The 20,418-nt window shown below is 36.6% G+C and overlaps 1 protein-coding gene across 13 annotated transcripts in view; it reads left to right on the plus strand.

Moving 5' to 3' along the window:
* Positions 1-20,418, plus strand: part of HERC1 (HECT and RLD domain containing E3 ubiquitin protein ligase family member 1) — a 203,239-nt gene that overhangs the window by 64,422 nt on the left and 118,399 nt on the right. For all 13 annotated transcript variants that reach the window (XM_043471713.1, XM_043471719.1, XM_043471724.1 and 10 more), the window contains 12 exons: positions 3,110-3,206; positions 3,766-3,909; positions 5,287-5,414; positions 6,823-6,967; positions 7,344-7,515; positions 8,787-8,921; positions 9,255-9,420; positions 13,131-13,256; positions 14,220-14,441; positions 18,049-18,201; positions 18,327-18,459; positions 20,064-20,255. In XM_043471713.1, coding sequence (XP_043327648.1) covers positions 3,110-3,206; positions 3,766-3,909; positions 5,287-5,414; positions 6,823-6,967; positions 7,344-7,515; positions 8,787-8,921; positions 9,255-9,420; positions 13,131-13,256; positions 14,220-14,441; positions 18,049-18,201; positions 18,327-18,459; positions 20,064-20,255 — 1,813 coding nt within the window. The remainder of the gene's footprint in view (positions 1-3,109; positions 3,207-3,765; positions 3,910-5,286; positions 5,415-6,822; positions 6,968-7,343; positions 7,516-8,786; positions 8,922-9,254; positions 9,421-13,130; positions 13,257-14,219; positions 14,442-18,048; positions 18,202-18,326; positions 18,460-20,063; positions 20,256-20,418) is intronic.

Consider the following 20,418-nt stretch of genomic DNA (forward strand, 5'->3'; position numbering starts at 1 on the left):
AAAGAATCTGCCTGCAGTGCAGGAAACCCCAGTTCAATTCCTGTGTCGGGAAGATCCTCTGGAGAAAGGATTGGCTACCCACTCCGGTGTTCTTGGGCTTCACTGGAGGCTCAGATGGTACAGAATCTGCTTGCAATGCGGGAGGTCTGGGTTTGATCCCTGGGTTGGGAAGATCCCCTGGAGGAGGGCATGACAACCCACTCCAGTGTTCTTGCCTAGAGAAGCCCCGTGGACAGAGGTACTTGGCAGGCTACAGTCCATGGGGTTGCAAAGAGTCAGACACAACTGAGTGACTAAGCACAGCACAGTGAACAAAAGAGACAAGATCCTTACTCTCGTGGATCTTTAATCTGTGGTCTGGAGATAATAAGTAGGCAAACATATAAAGTAATTTCAAATAATAGTAAAGGAAAAATTTGAGTAATATAACAGATACTAAGTTTGATGGGGTGTGATACTAGATAATGAGATCAGAAGGTTCTCTCGGAGTAAATGGCATTTTAACAAAAACTTAAATGAGGCATTAAAAGTGGTTAAGTAAGTTGCCCGAGGTCACACACAAATAATCAGCACCATTAGAAATTGAATCTACAACTCCTATTTTTGTTTCTCTTTTACCTTTCCTTAAAGAAATGAAGTCATTTTCCTAACTTAAAATTATATGCAATTTTGTAAGTTCCTCCATTTTAAGTTTGCATTCTTTCTATGAATGTTTTCTTTTATAAAAACCTTTAAAATTTAAATTTTATTTTATACCAGAATTAAAAGTGGGATACTTTTCTTTCATGGGAATTTGTCTGACAAGGTTGGCCATCAAATGAATTTTAGTTCAGTTCAGTCACTCAGTTGTGTCCAACTCTTTGCGACCCCATGAAACACAACACACCAGACCTCCCTGTCCATCACCAACTCCTGGAATCCACCCAAACCCATGTCCATTGAGTTGGTGATGCCATCCAACCATCTCATCCTCTGTCGTCCTCTTCTCCTCCTGCCCTCAATCTTTCCCAGCATCAGGGTCTTTTCAAATGAGTCAGCTCTTCGCATCAGGTGGCCAAAGTATTAGAGTCGCAGCATCAAAATCAGTCCTACCAATGAACACCCAGGACTGATCTCCTTTAGGATGGACTGGTTGGATCTCCTTGCAGTCCAAGGGACTCTCAAGAGTCTTCTCCAACACCACAGGTCAAAAGCATCAATTCTTCAGTGCTCAGCTTTCTTTATAGTCCAACTCTCACATCCATACATGACCACTGGAAAAACCACAGCCTTGGCTGGACAGACCTTTGTTGACAAAGTAATGTCTCTGCTTTTTAATATGCTATCTAGGTTGGTCATAACTTTCCTTCCAAGGAGTAAGTGTCTTTTAATTTCATGGCTGCAATCACCATCTGCAGTGATTTTGGAGCCCAGAAAAATAAAGTCAGCCACTGTTTCCACATCTATTTGCCATGAAGTCATGGGACTGGATGCCATGATCTTAGTTTTCTGAATGTTGAGCTTTAAGCCAACTTTTTCACTCTCCTCTTTTACTTTCATCAAGTAGTAGCTCTTTAATTCTTCTTCACTTTCTGCCGTAAGGGTGGTGTCCTCTGCATATCTGAGGTTATTGATATTGATATTTCTCCCGGCAATCTTGATTCCAGCTTGTGCTTCATCCAGCCCAGCGTTTCTCATGATGTACTCTGCATATAAGTTAAATAAGCAGGGTGACAATATACAGCCTTGACGTACTCCTTTTCCTATTTGGAACCAGTCTGTTGTTGCATGTCCAGTTCTAACTGTTGCTTCCTGACCTGCATACAGCTTTCTCAAGAGGCAGGTCAGGTGGTCTGGTATTTGCTGGAGCAAATGAATTTTACTTTATTATAACTTTAAATGTTTAAGTTTAAGACATCAGCCTTAAAGCAATGAGCCTGAGAACATTCCACTTAACGTCAAGAGATCTTTTGAAAAAGTGTTGAATATGGGACTCTAAGAAACTTCAGATAAATACTCTGTAAAATTATATTGTTTTTAGTTTTTCTAGTACCTTTTTTCTCACTTCCCATTGTTTTTAAGTTTTTGGCCCTGTTTCATGACTTTAAACCCAGTGATTGAACCCAGGCCACCACCGTGAAAGTGCTTAGTCCTAACCACTGGACCTCCAAGGAATTCCCTACTTATGTTCTTTTAATGTTCCATTTTACAGTGGAAACATTACTAGTTAAAAATAACTTAGTATGAATATCATGAAGGAAAAAGTCCCCCAAAATGAATTAATAATTTACAGGTAAAATTTTCAAAATTCTTAATAGATTATCTAAAATGTATTAGGTACTCAGTATTTTTAATTTAATCTTAGATTTTCTAAAGTGAGTTCTGACTTTTGCAGATTAAAAAATGTGGTTATTAGTACAGTTATTTTTCTGTTTATTTTTCAGAAGTTAGTGAATTTGATCATTGTTAAAAGGTATAAGTGATCCCCCAAATTGTGCTGCCATATACCCTTATTTCCCTGATTCTGCTTATCAGCTCTGTAGCTATTTGAGGGTAAAGAGATACTGTTAGGAGTTTAATTGATATAAACGTATATACTCCTTAGATCTTCTCTCCTTGGTAACAGTCAGTGTGCTTTTGAGAGTTAGCCCTATTATGTAATGAATTTTTCTTGATTAACCAGGACTGGATTATATTTAAAAGTTTAAATGTTCTATTTAAAAATTTTTCATTGTGTCATGAGTGTTCAGCCCCATCCAGCTCTTTGAGTAAAGAGTTGATTGGTGATGTAGTATTGTTGCAAGTGATTAGATTGATGTATTTGGGGCGGGGAGGCAAGGGGTGAGAGGGTGCTGCTAACCTTTACAATCTCTTTGTGGGAATTAAGAAAAGTTCTTTCTTGGTAGAAGCAGAGCTTGTGGCTTGGCCAGCAGAGCTCTGTCTGTATTTCAGCACTTCCTTGACCCTTTAGCTAGGCACCCTTTCTGGAGCAAATGCTTCTAAACTGTACCTGGCCCTTCCTGGATGAGCTGTGAACATCAGTATCTCTGAAGTCTGTGCGTAGAGTCAAATGCGAGCTCTGTGTTTTGTCATCTTTGTATTCATCAGATTCCCTTTGTGTGCAATGCAGGTGGTGGTTTGTGTGTCGGCTGGATACAGACATAGTGCTGCTGTCACAGAGGATGGTGAATTATACACGTGGGGTGAAGGAGATTTTGGAAGATTAGGTAAGATTTTTTAATAATTGAAGTTATTTTCACAGAAAAATAGAGATGACAGTGGTTATTGAGAAGCAGTGAGACTGATAGGCCAAAGACTGTTGTTTATTTTTTTAGTTTTAAGCTCAGAGAAAGATAATTTTATAGAGAGAGTACCTAGATTCTGGAGCTTTTAAGATGTAATTAAGTCTAGCAGGTATTTACTGTAGGCGTTATAGGATTTCAGGGGTAAGAAAGAACCATCCTGAAGTGATCCTGAAATGTGTAACATAGAGGTAGTGAAAACAAGTTAACATTAACATGATACTAGATAGCTATAGATACGTGCTATGAGAGGAGCATGATAGAATGTTCTGCTGAATCCCTGAAGGAACTGGGTACCTCATATTGGGAGCAGCCTAGAAGATGAGATGTGAAGATATTAGAAATGATTCTGTTTTTCATATTAAGTTGCACTTTAAAAATTCCTCAATTCTGTAAGTAACTTGTAATGTTTATCCTACCTGTGAAATAATGACTTAAAGAAAAAGAGTTAACATTATTTCTTTCTTATTGTGTTTTATCCAAGGTCATGGTGACAGTAATAGCCGTAACATTCCAACATTAGTAAAAGACATTAGCAATGTAGGAGAGGTTTCTTGTGGCAGTTCACATACTATTGCTTTATCTAAAGATGGGAGAACTGTATGGTCTTTTGGAGGAGGAGACAATGGTATGTAAAAAATTATTTATTGATAACTTTGGCCTTTTTTTCCCTTGAGTTTTAAAAATTTTATTTTTCAGTTGTACAAGCGTATTGTAGAGAACTCAGATACAGATGAGCAAATGTTTTTTCTGACATTGAAAAAATTTAAATGAACTGTTTCTACAAATGTTGCTCATAAACATTGTTAAAATTTTGGGAGATAGACACCTAAATGTTATACATATGTACTTATGTAAATATGTGCATATATTTCTATATAGATATATTAAAAAAAGAAGGCAGACCTATCTATACCATAGATACTATCTTGCAACCTGTTGGTTTTTGTCTAATAGTATCTTATGAATATCTTTGTGTGTCAACAAATATGGCTGTACATTTTTCTTTTCAATGGCTCAAAGTATTCTTTCATGTGATTGTAGCAAAATTTACAAAGCAGTTTATTATTGTTGAATATCTAGACTGTTTCCAGTTTTTTTCAGTATCAAAAACAGAATAGTGAATGACAGTCTTCCTACTTTTCTTAGTCACTCCCACCAGCAATATGAGAATGCTCACTTCCCCATATCCCTCATAAATACTGGCAATTAAAATTAAGATGTTTAAAAAATAGTTTCAATAGTGAAATGGTATTTAGCTTGTATTTACTTCTTAGGGAGTTTCTTGGCCTTTTATTTTTCCCCCTCCCTTTGGTGATTTGCCAAGTTTTCTGTTTGGTGAATTATTGAGTCTTTTTAAAAAAATAAAAAATAATCATATGTATACACATTCTTGAATGTGTGTGCTAAGTCGCTTCAGCCCTTTCTGACTCTTTGCGACCCTGTGGACTGTAGCCGTCCGTCCGTCTCCTCTGTCCATGGGATTCTCCAGGCAAGAATATTGGGAGTGGATTGCTCTGCTCTCCTGCAGGGGAATCCTCCCAACCCAGGAATCAAACCTGCATTCTTATATCTCTGGATTTGATAGGCGGGTTCTTTACCACTAGTGCCATCTGAGAAGGCCACACATTCTTGTATAGGACCTGTTTATTTTATCAGCAAATTTAAAGTTAGAAATATGACCATTAAAGACGAGAAAGACAGTAAATGAATTTTCTGTATCTCTCTTAAAGTGTTTTTTATTGCTTCAAATTAAAGAAACCTATTGTTTATTGTTTTTTTTTCTTGCAATGAAACAATTCATTTGTTAATATTGTCTGCTATCAGAAATTTTGTTTTCTAAGATGTTTCTAAGTTTTCTAAGATGAGCTTTCTAAGATGTGAACAATTTGTCAGGTTAGTCATGGAAAGGTTAGTGATGTTTATCAACATTAATAGTTAGAAAAAGAGTAAAGTTTCTTTGAAACAAATAAGTTGTTTAACTTGAATATGTTTGTTTTTATAGGCAAACTTGGCCATGGTGATACCAACAGAGTGTATAAACCTAAAGTTATTGAAGCTTTACAAGGAATGTTCATTCGTAAAGTTTGTGCTGGAAGTCAGTCTTCACTTGCTTTGACATCAACAGGGCAGGTAGGACTAAGGGATGAACATAAAAGGTTGAGAGTATTTCAGAGGGCCAGGTGACTGAAAAGTAATAAGTGTATTTAAATTTTAAAGTTAATCTACTGAAAGGAAATATTTTCTCCTGATTGAAGATGTTGAGTGTCTGAGAAGGAATGAAGTTTTCTGACTTGACCTTCGTAAGCTAGATAGACTTGTTAACTCCATGTTCTTTGTATTAAGATAATTTTAAAAAGCCTTCTAGCACTAAGCACCCTTTAAACCTTTTCCTAGAACTCATGAATAGTGGGGGAAAGTGAGACTAGATCTTGCTGGAATCAGTGATATAAACTAAGAAGGCAAGAAGGTGATCAAGAGAGAGATCAAGGAGAATATTTCCAGATGGAAAATAATGAGAGGGTTAGGTGTTTCTGGAAAAGGGTTACTCAGGCTTAAGATAGTCAGAATTGTGTAATCCCTTTAAACTTTTGATTTTCTCCATGCATGTGTTAACTTCCTTCTGTTCGTTGGTGGTGGAAAGGGTCTAGCTATGGCGATTGGTTCAGTTCAGTTGTTCAGTCGTGTCTAACTCTTTGTGATCCCACGGACTGCAGCCTGCAGCATGCCAGGCTTCCCTGTCCATCACCAACTCGTGGAGCTTGCTCAAACTCATGTCTATTGAATCGGTGCTACCATCCAACCATCTCATCCTCTGTTGTCCCCTTCTCTTTTTGCCTTCAATCTTCCCCAACATCAGGGTCTTTTCTAATAAGATGGCTCTTTGCATCTGGTGGCCAAAGTATTGGCCACCATCAGTCCTTCAGCATCAGTCCTTCCAGTGAATATTCAGGACTGATTTCCTTTAGGATGGACTGGTTGGATCTCCTTGCAGTCCAAGGGACTCTCAAGAGTTTTCTCCAACACCACAGTTCAAAAGTATCAATTCTTCAGTGTTCAGGTTTCTTTATAGTCCAACTCTCACATGCATACATGACTGCTGGAAAAATCATAGCTTTGACTAGACATTCAGAGTCTCTGCTTTTTAATGAGCTGTCTAGGTTGGTCATAACTTTTCTTCCAAGGAGCAGGAGTCTTTTAATTTCATGGCTGCAATCACCATCTGCAGTGCTTTTGGAGCCCCCAGAAGTAAAGTCTGTCACTGTTTCCATTGTTTCCCCATCTGTTTGCCATGAAGTGATGGGACCGGATGCCATGATCTTAGTTATTTGAATGTTGAGTTTTAAGCCAGCTTTTTCACTCTCCTCTTTCACTTTCATCAAGAGACTCTTCAGTTCCTCTTCGCTTTCTGCCATAAAGTGAAAGCTATGGTGATAGACTGACAATAATCGAATCTGTGTCTCCTGCATTGGCAGGCGGATTGTTTATTACTGAGCCACCAAGGAAACCCTAACGTATAGTGTATTTTTGTTTGTTTCAGGTCTATGCTTGGGGCTGTGGAGCTTGTCTAGGTTGTGGTTCATCAGAAGCTACTGCACTGAGACCAAAGCTTATTGAAGAACTGGCTGCCACAAGAATAGTTGATATTTCTATTGGAGACAGTCATTGTTTGGCTCTTTCTCATGGTAAGATCATTTGTTTTTAAAGAGATAGTGTTAAATACTACCTTTCTTAAGTGTTTTACATTTATTTATTTCTCTTATTTTTGGCTGTGCTGGATCTTTGTTGCAGTGTATGGGCTTCTCATTGTGGTGGCTTCTCTTGTTGCATGTGAATTGTGGGTTCTAGGGTCGCAGGCTTCAGTAGTTGTGGCATGTGGGCTTAGTATTTGTGGGGCACGGGCTTAGTTGCTGTGTGGCATGTGGGGTCTTCCCAGACCAGGGATTGAAGCTGTGTCCTCTGCATTGGCAGGTGGATTCTTAAATCACTGGACCACTGGGGAATTCCAGTGTTGTGCATTTAAATTTGAGTTTTCTTTTGTTCTTTATGTTTTGTTTTCAGACAATGAAGTTTATGCCTGGGGAAATAACTCAATGGGACAGTGTGGACAAGGAAACTCCACAGGTCCCATTACTAAACCAAAGAAAGTAAGCGGCTTAGATGGCATCGCCATTCAGCAGATCTCTGCCGGAACGTCACACAGTCTGGCGTGGACTGCTCTTCCTAGGGACAGGTGAGTGTGCCCCTGTTTACAATGTCCTGTGTCTGATTAACAAAAACACTCATAGAAGCAGAAATAATCGAACATTGTTCTTAAAATACTCTTCTGAATATTTCTGATAATGGCTTTTTTACTGTCATAGACATGCCATCTAGATATCTTTCAGTTTGAAAGTTGAGGTTAGATGTATTTCATAAGCAAGATTGTACATTAAAGTGCTATCTTAATTTAAGTGTCTTTTAAACATTTTGAATTCCTTCTCTCTCTCTCCAGATACTGATCTTAAAAATTGTGTCCACTTAACAGGAGGAAACGAAATTAAAATAATCAAAATCAGAACTAGGTGTCATTGCTTTTTAATAATAGTTAATTAGCTTCCATGCCCTTTATCTGTGTCATTGTTTTTTTAAGCAGTGGCCATACTTTTAGATGAAGGAAGTTACTTTTTGCAGAAATTTAACTTTTTCCTAATGATAACCCTATCTTTTTAGATAATCAGGTAATTTTTAGCCAATATTTGAAGATTGAATTTTAAGAAATTTGGGAGTTATTTCAGCTATGTTCAGATGTATATGGGCTAATTAGTAATTTGGAATATATTGTATTTGTATTCTAAACCCTTGGTTCAGATATGGTTTATCATAGCATTCTGACCAATTTTAAACATCTATAGATAATTACTCTCTAAAACAAAAGCTGAAAATACAATAAATTGAATATAAATAACTTAGTGTCAGTGTTAAATCTGCAGCTTTCCACCTTATATGTAGAAAATGATTCCCAAGATCTTGAAAATTTTCACAGGAGTTTTGAACAGGTTTTCTTTTAGTATTGAGTTTGCCAGAAGTTCTTTCAGGCTTTTCCGTAAATCCTATGGAAAAACCCGAACAAACTTTTTGGCCCACCCACTACATTTCAAGATATCACTGTACAGAGTCAGGCTATTTTTCTTAATATGAACTGTACATCTTATGGATCCTAAGAACCAGAAGGGGCTATAGTAATTCATGCAGTTCAGCACTTTGACTTAAGGTGAATGAATATCCAGACCTCCTAAAATAAGTAGTGGCTATATATTTTCTTCTTGAAGAATTCTAGAAATGGCAGATTCTTAGTCTTCTTCAGTTGCTAAAATGAAGGGTTTTTATCACCTTTATAATCAGAAAGGTCTTTGTATATCTTATTGACATCTTTCAACTTTAGTACCCTTAATTTTTGTTTTTGATTGTGTGTGAAAATTTCACGTTAAGGGTATTTCATGATTTTCTTATGCTTCCTTCTAGACAAGTTGTTGCCTGGCACCGACCTTATTGTGTAGATCTTGAAGAGAGTACCTTCTCACACCTTCGTTCATTTCTTGAGAGATACTGTGATAAAATAAACAGTGAGATTCCCCCACTCCCTTTCCCTTCGTCAAGGTATGTTATATATGTGTGTGTATTTGTATGTGTCTGTGTGTATGTGCACACATGCACACAGTCTATTACTCATTTTGAATTTTGAGTTATTCTTTCTTACTCAATTTCTCCCTCAATTATATGAAATTTTATAATCAAAAAAAGAGCTCAGCATGCATATGTACTGATAATAAGCTTTAGGAAAAATTATCCATAAATTCATGAACCATGTTTTTAAAATTACTGTTAGTCATAATTTGAAAAAAATTTTAAAGAGAGAAAAGATATTACCCAAAGTAGATAGCATGTGCTCTTTTATATTCCAGAAGTTTATAGCAGTTTATTTGGTTTCAGGGAACACCACAATTTCCTCAAACTGTGCCTGAAGCTGCTTTCAAATCACCTTGCTCTTGCACTTGCGGGAGGGGTAGCTACTAGCATCCTTGGGAGACAGGCAGGTCCACTTCGAAATTTGCTCTTCAGACTGATGGACTCAACTGTCCCAGATGAAATCCAAGAGGTAAGAGTATAAGACTTGTACATCTATGTCTCAGTCACATTTCTCCTTAAGATTGTGGCTTGTAAATTCAGCTTTGTATTGGTAAATTTCAATTGGATGTTCTTTCTGTTACTTCTGTTTTCTTGGTGGGCGTAAATTTTTTGTTAACTTGTCCTTTTTGTTAGCTTGTCTATCCTAAAGGTCAAATGTCACTTCTGAGAAACCTTTCGTTTCCTGCTCTGCTGCCAGGTTTGATTTCTCCGTGTATGTTGTCATCACATCACATTGTTTTGTGGTTGTGTGCTTACAACTGTGTTTCTCTTTTCCACCAGAAGATGAATTTCTGAGCACAAGTACCCAATTTTATTGTTGTAGAATGCACATAACATAAAATTTGCCATCTTAACCATTTTTAAGTATACAGTTCAGTGGTATTAAATAAATTTATAATGTTGTACAACCATCACCACTGTTTATCTCTCTCTTTTCATCTTACAAATTGAAATTCTGTACCCATTAAGCAATAACATACCATTCTCTCCCTCCCTTCAGCCACTAGCAACTACCAATCTACTTTCTTTACGATTTTGACAACTTGTATGTCATAAAAGTGTAATCATACATTGTCTTTCTGTCAGTGGTTTTTTCACTTAGCATAACGTTGTCATGATTTATCTGTGTTAAGTAGCATGTGTCAGAATTTCCTTCTTAAGGCTGAATTATCTTTTGCTATTTATATATATTAAATTTTTGCTCATCTGTCATCTTTATGACCTTGAATTGAGCAATGGTTTCTTAGATATGATGTCCAAACACAAGCAGCCAAGAAAAAAGATAAATTAGACTTCATAAAAATTAAAATGCATTTATTTTTATGCTGGTGCTGGAGAGGGAGGGCTGAGCTGTTGGTTATGAAGAGTGACAAATTAGACTTTATTTATCACTTGAAACTGTTGCTTCAAGTACAGATCAGTTGAAGGAACAAACTCTGCAACAACCATTAGGACCAAAGAAGAGTACACTTAAGTTGAAGATGTAACACTTGATCTGAAACAAGAAATTTGTGCCTGCTCAACAGCTTTGAAAGAGCACTTACCAATGCTGCTAGTAGTCTTTGTTTTTTAAAAAATTAACAAACATTTGGCTTAAAATGACAGTATCAAGAAAATGAAAATAAAACTCACAGAATGGGAGAGATATTTGTAAATCATGTGTCGTGTCTCATAAGATTCTTACAACTCAACAGTAAACAGCCCAATCAAAAAATGAGTCAAAAATCTGAATAGACATGTCTTCAAAGAAGAAATACCTAAGGCCAGTATGTACTTGAAAAAAAATGTTCATCATTAGGCATAAGGGAAATGCAAATTAAAATCACAGTGATACTACTTCATACCCACTGAATGGTTGTAATCAAAAAAGACTGATAATAGGATTTCCCTGGTGGTCCAGTGGTTAAGAATCCGCCTGCCATTGAAGGGTATAGGGGTTTGAAACCTGGTCCAGGAGGATTCCACATGCCACAGGGCTACTAAGCCTATGCACCACAACTACTGAACCAGTGCTCTAGAGCCTGCGAGCTGCAGCTGCTGAAGCCTGTGCTCTGCAATAAGATAATCCACCACAATGAGAAGGCTGCACACAACAACAAAGACCCAGGGTGGCAGCAACAACAACAAAAAACTTATAATAACGAGCATTGGTGAAGATGTAGAGAAATTGGAACCTTCATATATGGCTAATGGGAATATACAATGATACATCCACTTTGGAAAACAGGTAGTTCTGTAAATAGTTAAACATACAGTTAGCATATAAAGTAGCAATTCCACCTGGGTCTATATCTAAGAGAATTTATTAAAAACTTGTGTGTGAATGTTCATTATTATAATGTTCAGTATTATTCATTATAGCCAAAAAGTGGAAACAAACAAATGTCTGTCAGCTGGAGAAGGGATGAACAAAATGTATGTCCATACAATGTAATGTTATTCAGCTATAGAAGGGAATGAAGTACTTATACAGGCTACAGCATGGGTGAATCTTCTAAACATGCTAAATGAAAAAAACAAGTCACAGAAGGTCACATACTATGTGAAATGTGCAGAGTAAGCAAATCCATTGAGACACAAGGTAGGTTAATTTGTTGTCAGAAGTTTTGGGTGAGGAAGAGATGGGAAATGGCTGCTCATGGGCAAGGTTTTTATGGGGGTGATGAAAATGTCCTAAATTAGATAGTGGTGATGGTTACACAACTCTGAATAAACTAAACCTACTGAATTTTATACTTTCAAAAGTTAAATTTTATAATGTGAATTATATGTCAATTAAAAAAAAAGCAAAATGGATACAGTGATTTTCCCATAAGAATTGTAGAAAAATTCTTCTAGCTTTCAGATTGTTAGTCAGAAAATCTATGCTATTCAAATTTTAAATCCTTTTATGGATATCTTTTCTTCTCTGGATTCTATAACAAGTTCTGCTTCTCTGTTCTCACATTTTAAAATGATGTGAACTGTTGTGGGTCCAGTTTTATCCAGTCATGTATATTTGGTTAGACTCTTAATTTGGAAACTTATAGCCTTCAGTATTAAGAAATACCTTGAAGTGTGTGATGATTTCCTCTTCACTGTTTTCTATGTTCTTTCTCTCTCTCTCTGAAACTCATTATTGGGTAATAGACCTCCTGGATCATTCCTCTTAATTTTCTTAGGTTTTCTTTCCTGTTTTCCATCTTTTCTCTCCTCTACTTTATGAGAAATTTAATTTTTATATTCTAACCCTGCTATTGAGGTTTTATTTTCTTATGTTTTTAATTTATAAGAGCTCTTTTCTTAATCATCGAGTGCTTCTACTTTTCTTATTCAGCACCGTTATTTTAGTGATAAAGAAGCTATGACCCAGAGAAGTTTGAGGCTTAAGATAATAGAGCTATTTTTTAAGCTTTTCCTGCTACCTGGACATTTGTTTGGCTAAGTCCTGCTCTGTTTTTGAACTAAATGCTTAATCCTCAGGGAGACCCTCCACGATGAGCCCATGCATGTATGCTTAAGTCACTCCAGTCAAGTCCAGTTCTGTGCGACCCTATGGACTGTAGCCCACCAGGCTCCTCTCTCCAAGGGATTCTCCAGGCAAGAATACTGGAGCGGGTTGCCATGCCCTCCTCCAATAAGTCTTCCAGACCAAGGGCTTGAACCTGCATCTCTTATGTTTCCTGCATTGGCAGTCAGGTTATTTACCACTAATGCTACCTGGGAAGCCCATAGACTGTGTTAATTGCCTTTATGTATGGGTGCTCACTCAAGTTTGCACTTCATTTTACTTTTTCTGTGTGACTCTTTTCACACTTAAAATTGCTTACTCAGGGTCTCTTTTTCTTATTAGACTATATGCTTATGTAAGCACGGCTTTTATGTGTCTCGTTGGTTGCTACATTCCCAGCACTTTTCAAAGAGCTTTATCAGGCTTGACACTATTAGACTCAACACTGAATATTTATTACATAATATTAGCTATGTAGTGGCAAATCCAGAATTCTAGTTTTCTTAAAGACGTCTAAAGAGGGATTTGTCATGCTTTCTTTTATTCATATGCCACCTTCTTTAGACTTCTATGATCCACCTTCTTTAGACTTCTTTGATCTTAGTAGTCCGTGGATTTATTTTTTATGTGTTCCTATTAAAAATGTAAGAACGAAGCCAAATAAATCTACTTTTTTTTTTTAATATAAGGTTGTAATTGAAACTCTGTCAGTGGGAGCAACCATGCTGTTACCTCCATTACGAGAACGTATGGAATTACTTCATTCTCTTTTACCCCAAGGACCTGATAGATGGGAAAGCTTATCTAAAGGACAGGTGAGCCTTTGTCTGGTATCTAAGTAAACCAGTACTATATTATCAAAAAAAGACTGAGAGGGAAATAAAACTAATCAGTTGCCAATGTTCATGGAATAATACTTCACTTTATGAGACTGGTACATTCTAGTATTTAATGCTTTGTGTTGAAGGAATTCCCAGGCTTCTAATGAAAGTGAAGCAAGTGATAACTTAAGTGATTTGGGGCTCATTATTAAAATTATGTCTAATTTTTCCAATGTTGTTTACACCGTCAAGCCAGAGAACTTAATTTATTTGTAGTGTGTGGAGTTGAAATCAAGGGCATGAGCTACTGTTGGTTCCCTTCCCAGAACTTTGTTTGAAATAGTTATATAAAAAGTAAAGGAAGATGACTGTTGTGAAAAAGTACTTGATGATTTGAGTATGCTTCTTCTTTCCATTTTTATTGTCATATGTGCATTAAAATAAGTATGCTTTGCTCAATCAAATAGAACAATCAATTGTAGAGTTACATATTTGAGGGAAAAAGTGTTACTGGCAGTATAATAGCCACAGATGCTTTCCAATGAGTATTTTGCATTAGTTTAGATTTCAAGTGATTTATTTTAAACATTAGAATAGATAATTTCATTGGTAATTTTGTAGAAGAATGTGTACTGTAATTTATCTGTTGACATTTCCTCCTCCTACTTATAGCGCTAAAATTATTATGTATAGTGTGCCATTTTAGCTTAGAGTTTCAGGTAGTAAGGATGTAATACAACACTTTAAGTTGCAGTTTCTGAAATGGTATTAGTGGGATAGCTTTTTTAAAAAACTACACATTTTCTAAAAGATTACCGTCTATTAGGATATAAAGCACATTTTAGCATCATTATAGGTTTTTGTTTTTTTCTGGGATTTTTTTTAAAATTTACTTTTCTAGTGCATTTTAAGCTAATTATTTGTTCCTATTTCATCCATGGGAATATTTTTCTTTAGAGAATGCAACTGGATATTATTCTGACAAGTTTGCAAGATCATACCCATGTAGCCTCCTTACTTGGGTATAGCTCACCCTCTGATGCTGCTGACCTCTCTTCTGTATGCACTGGCTATGGAAACCTGTCCGATCAACCTTATGGCACTCAGAGCTGTCATCCAGACACCCATCTGGCTGAAATTTTGATGAAGACTCTCTTAAGAAATTTAGGATTTTATACAGTAAGTTGCCCTTTTTTTGTAGTAAAAGAAAAAAGAAGAAGAAAACTTGGGTTGGGGGCTTCCCTGGTAGTCCAGTCCAGTGGTCAAGACCCTGCACTTCCAGTGCAGGAGACACAGGTTTGATCCCTGATCAAGGAATTAAGATCCCACATTCTGCATAGTGTGGCCAAAAAAAAGAGAAAAAAATACTTCGGTTGGTTCTTTTTGAAGGGTGTAGGGATCATTTCAGGTCAAAGTATTTTGACATTTAAACACTTATGAAATAAAGTTTTTCTCCCAAAGGGGGGAAATGTGTCAGATATTCCGAAATATTGTGGGTGCCAAGTGACTTATAGTTGAGAATTCCAAAGAGATTTATTTTGGAATTTTACCAAATTTTTTCTGATATTAATGTGTAAGAATAAACAGATAAAAATAGTCAACAACATTTTGCAAGAGAAGAATCATGAGGAAAGGATTAATCTTACCAGATATGATCTTATAATTAAACAGTATGGTTGATACTGACTAAAAATAGGCTGGTCAGTAGGAGAAAAGACAATGGACAGTAGTATTGCTTTTTCTTATTAGAATGCCCTTAATTCTTACTCTCTGGTGTTTCATAGATTTTTCTTTTTTTTTCCTTTCCATTTCTGTGGGTTCTAATCCATATCATCATGACCTAATGGTAATAACGGTGTTATAACTGTTGTCACTGTCACTGGTCTCCTCTCAGCATCTTACTGCTGGAATAACCTTGTTGTATTAAATAACCTCGTTTTATTAAATCAAAACTTTTTCAGACTCTTCATCATTTGGCTTACACACTACACTCACCTGAGCTTGTGTGTAGCACATCTATCTCTTCTCTTCTTGTCTGCCAGTCTGTGACTTCTTTAACACTTGACTATTCTAGGAAGGCTTTGCTTAAACAACATTTTCTAACTGTGTAATTATAACCTCATGAAAAGTATAGTAGTCACTCAGTTGTATCTGACCCTTTGCAAACCCATGGACTGCAACCTGCCAGGCTCCTGTGTCCTTGCAAGAATACTGGACTTGGTAGCCATTCCCTTTCTCCTGCATTGCAGATGGATTCTTTACCTTCTAAACCACCTGGGGAGCCCAGAAAGGCTTCTTGGAAGCCTTGGTGAAATAACCTTTTCTAGCCATGTAACTATATAACTTAATACCTCTTATCAGTTTTTAGAGACAAAGTGTACTGTGTAACTAAACTTCAAAGTGCTTGTGTATCATTTCACATTGTCTCCTACTCTTCAGAGTCAGGTCTGTATATTCCTTTTTTTGGTACAAGTCTTCCCTAGTATCTCAGTTGGTAAAGAATCCTCCTGCAATGCAGGTGACCCCGGTTCAATTTCTTGGTCAGAAAGATCCGCTGGAGAAGGGATAAGCTACCCACTCTGATATTCTTGGGCTTCCCTGGTGGCTCAGCTGGTAAGAATCTGCCTGTAATGCAGGAGATCTGGGTTCGATCCTTGGGTTGGGAAGAGCCCCTGAAGAAGGGAGCCACTACCCACTCCAGTATTCTGGCCTGGAGAATTTCCATGGACTGTGTAGTCCATGGGGTCACAAAGAGCCAGATATAACTGAGTGACTTTGACTTAGTGTTGTATTCTGCCCAACTTAAAAGGTTGTTGATTAAGTCAGAGTAACAGTTGTTCCTGTAGAATTATTTTCTTTCAGATTTAAGAATATAAATTTGATCTGATGTTTGGCTGCAGATGGAATGGGAACTGTGTTATAAGTATATCCATTTGGTATTAACTGAAATTTTTTCCCAAAGTTCTATTAAAATATTGCCTTTCTTATGCCATTAGGGCTGAAGTAGATGTGTATAATACATGGAAATGGAAATAAAATACTAACTGTAATAACTGCTTTTAGGCTGAAAATCGTAAATTACTGTTTCTTTCTGATATAATTTAAACCAATTTGTCTTGTTCTAAGATTTTAGAATAAGAGTGCTTGTCTTGGTATGTTTGTGCTGCTATAATAGAATACTACTTAGTGGACAGCTTATATACAACACAATTTATTTCTCACAGTTATGGAGGTGGAAGGTCCAAGATTAAGGAGGCAACAGATTGGTGGTACCTGTTTCTTGGTTCGTAAACAGCTGCCTTCTTGCTGTCTTCACACAAGGGAAATCTCTGGGATTTCTTATAAGTTCACTCTGCCCTCATGACTTTATCACCTCTCAGAGGCCCCACCTTCAAATACCACTGCATTGGGGATTAGGTTCAACATAGAATTTTGAAGGAACACATTCGGTCTCTAGCAGTGCTTATTTGCCCACTTAAAATGGTGCTTATATAGTGGGAGTGGGTGATGGACAGGGAGGCCTGGCGTGCTGCGATTCATGGGGCCGCAAAGAGTCGGACAAGACTAAGCGACTGAACTGGACTGAACTGATACAGTGACAGCCTTAAAATATTCTGAGACTTTCTCTTGCATATTATAAACAAGGATCATAGTTTATGCATAAGGATGTTTATCACATCATTATTTATAAGAAATAGAAATTGGAAACAACAGAAATATCTAAAAATTGGGGAATGGTTATGTAAATTATATATGCTCAGTGGACTATTTTGTCTCAGATTTTACGTACACGTGGTTTATGAAAATACAAAAAATATTTATAGATCTGTTAGAAAAGAGAAGACTAAAAATAGAACATGTAGTTTTATGGAAAAAGACACAAAGAAAATCAGAAAAGAACAGAAAAAAATTAGATACAGTGGTTGGCTAAATGGTGATTTAAACTTTCTTTAAAAAAAATACAGTTTTAGTATTTTCTAAATTTTTTACACTATTTCTTTTTAAAAAATATTTTTAACTTGAAATAACTTAAAATTTATGCATGAATTACAAGAACCGTTCAAAGAAACATCCCATACCCTTCAGCCAAATTTGCCTTTCTTCCATCCATTATTTGAAAGTAAATTGTAGAAATCATACTGGCTATTACTAAGCATTTAAGCATACATTTCTTAAGAAGGACATTCTCTTTCTTATATAACAACAGAGCAGGTACTGAATTCAGCAAATTTAACATTGACATAGAACTATTGTATAATATATAGTCCATGCTCAAATTTATACAGTTATCCCAGTAATGTCCTTTATGGCACCCTCCCCCTGTCCCTCAAATTCAGGATCATACTTTGTATTTAGTTTTTATGTTTCTGTAGTCCACCTACTGCATTTATAATCAGAAATAAATTTAATTTCTGAGAATTGTGTTGTTAGAAATTCAAGTGTGTGAAAATAAAACCTTTACATAAGAGGTTGGGAAAACAGTAGTATTAAAATGTTGATATGTTTTGTCTTTGGGTATTGTTGTTTTCCTTTTTCTTGTTTTCTGCATTTTCAAAGTTTTTGTGGTGAAACATTATTACCTCTTTTTTTAATGGAAAAGTAAGTTGAAATTGCATGATAAATCTTACCATCTTATAGCTAATGACTTCATAGCAGTAGCAAAGATGTAAGGATTAATAATGAGAGAAAGGAGACCGTGGCTTCTTAAATCAGAATTATTTATGGTAGAACATTAATTTCACTTTCAAGTACTTCAGATATGATCTTCATTTATGTATCATTTTAGGATCAAGCATTTGGGGAGCTAGAAAAGAACAGTGATAAATTTCTACTTGGAACATCATCTTCAGAGAACAGTCAGCCTGCTCATCTTCATGAACTGCTGTGTTCACTGCAGAAACAGCTGCTGGCATTTTGCCATATCAATAACATTAGTGAGGTATGTGATTCTTTGCTTTTTATGGTAATTTCTCAGGGACCTTGAAGCTCAGATATTTGGGCAAACTATGAAATTTTTGTACCTTGAATCTTCCAGTGTAGTAATTTAGAAACTTTTTCCTTCAGAACTCAAGCAGTGTGGCATTGCTTCATAAACATCTTCAGCTCTTGTTGCCTCATGCCACAGATATTTATTCACGTTCTGCAAATTTGCTGAAAGAAAGTCCTTGGAATGGCAGCGTTGGAGAAAAATTAAGAGGTATGTTTGGTACTGGGTTTCATATTTAATCAGTGGTTGTAAAGCAGGAATTTTTAGCCTTTCTAAAGCCAAAGAGGGCCTGAAACCTCTGAATGGAGTAGGAATGACTTTGAATCTTCTGAGCTGGGTTTTGCATGATGGCAACAGTGATTGATCTGGTTAATCTTAAAAGATGCCCATTGTTGTGATAGAGGTCTAATTTAAAGGAATTAGATGACATATACTCAAAAAGATTAATATTAAATGGCATAAAGTGAGATTTTCATCCATTTCTTTACCTTTCTTTAGCATTTGCCATCCTCTTTCCTTCTTGAAATACTTTCTTTTGTGTGTGTGTGTGTGTGTAGCAGAGTTTTATTAAAGTATAAAAAGGGACAGAGAAAGCTTCTGACATAGGCATCAGAAGGGGGACAGAGAGTGCCCTCTCGCTAGCCTTAGCAAGGAAATTATATACTTTTTCAACTGGTTATTACAGTAAATCAAAAGAATGTCTCAAGATTGTAAAAATTTTACCAGACCCACTCCCACAATTTACATTTTAAGATGACAGGGTTCAGTTCAGTTACTCAGTTGTGTCCAACTCTTTGTGACCCCATGGACTGCAGCACCCCAGGCCTCCTTGTCCATCACCAATTCCCGGAGTTGACTCAAACTCACATCCATTGAGTTGGTGATGCCATCCAACCATTTCATCCTCTGTTGTCCCCTTCTCCTCCCGCCTTCAGTCTTTCCCAGCATCAGGGTCTTTTCCAGTGAGTCAGTTCTTTGCATCAGGGGGTCAAAGTACTGGCGTTTCAGCTTCAACATCAGTCCTTCCAATGAGTATTCAGGACTGATTTCCTTTAGGATGGACTGGTTGGATCTCCTTGCAGTCCAAGGGACTCTCAAGAGTCTTCTCCAACACCACAGTTCAAGAACATCAATTCTGCGCTCAGCTTTCTTTATAGTCCAACTCTCACATCCATACATGACTACTGGAAAAACCATAGCTTTGACTAGATGGACCTTTGTCAGCAAAGCATTGTCTCTGCTTTTTAATAAGCTGTCTAGGTTGGTCATAACTTTTCTTCCAAGGAGCAAGTGTCTTTTAATTTCATGGCTCCAGTCACCATCTGCAGTGATTTTGGAGCACAATTTTTTAATTTAAAAAATTACATTTGGTTTAAAAAACATAAAGACTTTCCTCACTAAAATGTAAGCACTGTGAGGGCAGGAATTTTTAGTTCTTTATTCACAGTCATACACCTTTCACCTATAATATGCCCGGTATATAGTTGTAAGTCTTCAATAAATACTTCTTAAGTGAATCTGAAAATGAGAATAAATCTGTGAATGAGAAATTCTTAATACATTTTAAAAAGATGCTATAATCATTTGAATTTGTTGGCACAAGGATATGTGTGCTTTCCCATAAAGTGTCTGTTGTGTTGCTTTCAGAAAGTAAATAAATACTAACCCCAACCTAGCTACCAGAGAGTTATATAATAATTCAACAAAGAGTTATTGAATTAGTGCACTCCAGTTCTAGGCAAAAATAACTTATTTATTAGGTTTTTTTTCTTTGTTTGAAAGTTGATCCGTGTTAAATTTCTTACCCTTCATAGATGTGATATACGTCTCAGCTGCAGGCAGTATGCTCTGCCAGATTGTTAACTCCCTCCTGTTACTCCCAGTGTCGGTGGCTCGGCCTTTGTTGAGTTACCTCCTCGACTTGTTGCCACCTCTTGATTGCCTTAATAGACTCTTGCCAGCTGCTGCTCTTTTGGAAGACCAGGAGTTACAGTGGCCTCTTCATGGTAAGTACAGTTAATAACGGAGTAAATAATGCATTTGAGAAAAGTTATTCCTCTTTCCCACATCAGACAAATTATATCTGACACTTTGGGATATAATGTGATCAAAAGATAAAGTCACTGCTGTCTAAGAGCTTATAGTGTAAAGTGGGTACCTGAGATGAGA

This window comes from Cervus canadensis, chromosome 6 (assembly GCF_019320065.1).
Source record: "Cervus canadensis isolate Bull #8, Minnesota chromosome 6, ASM1932006v1, whole genome shotgun sequence".
Lineage (NCBI taxonomy): Eukaryota > Metazoa > Chordata > Mammalia > Artiodactyla > Cervidae > Cervus > Cervus canadensis.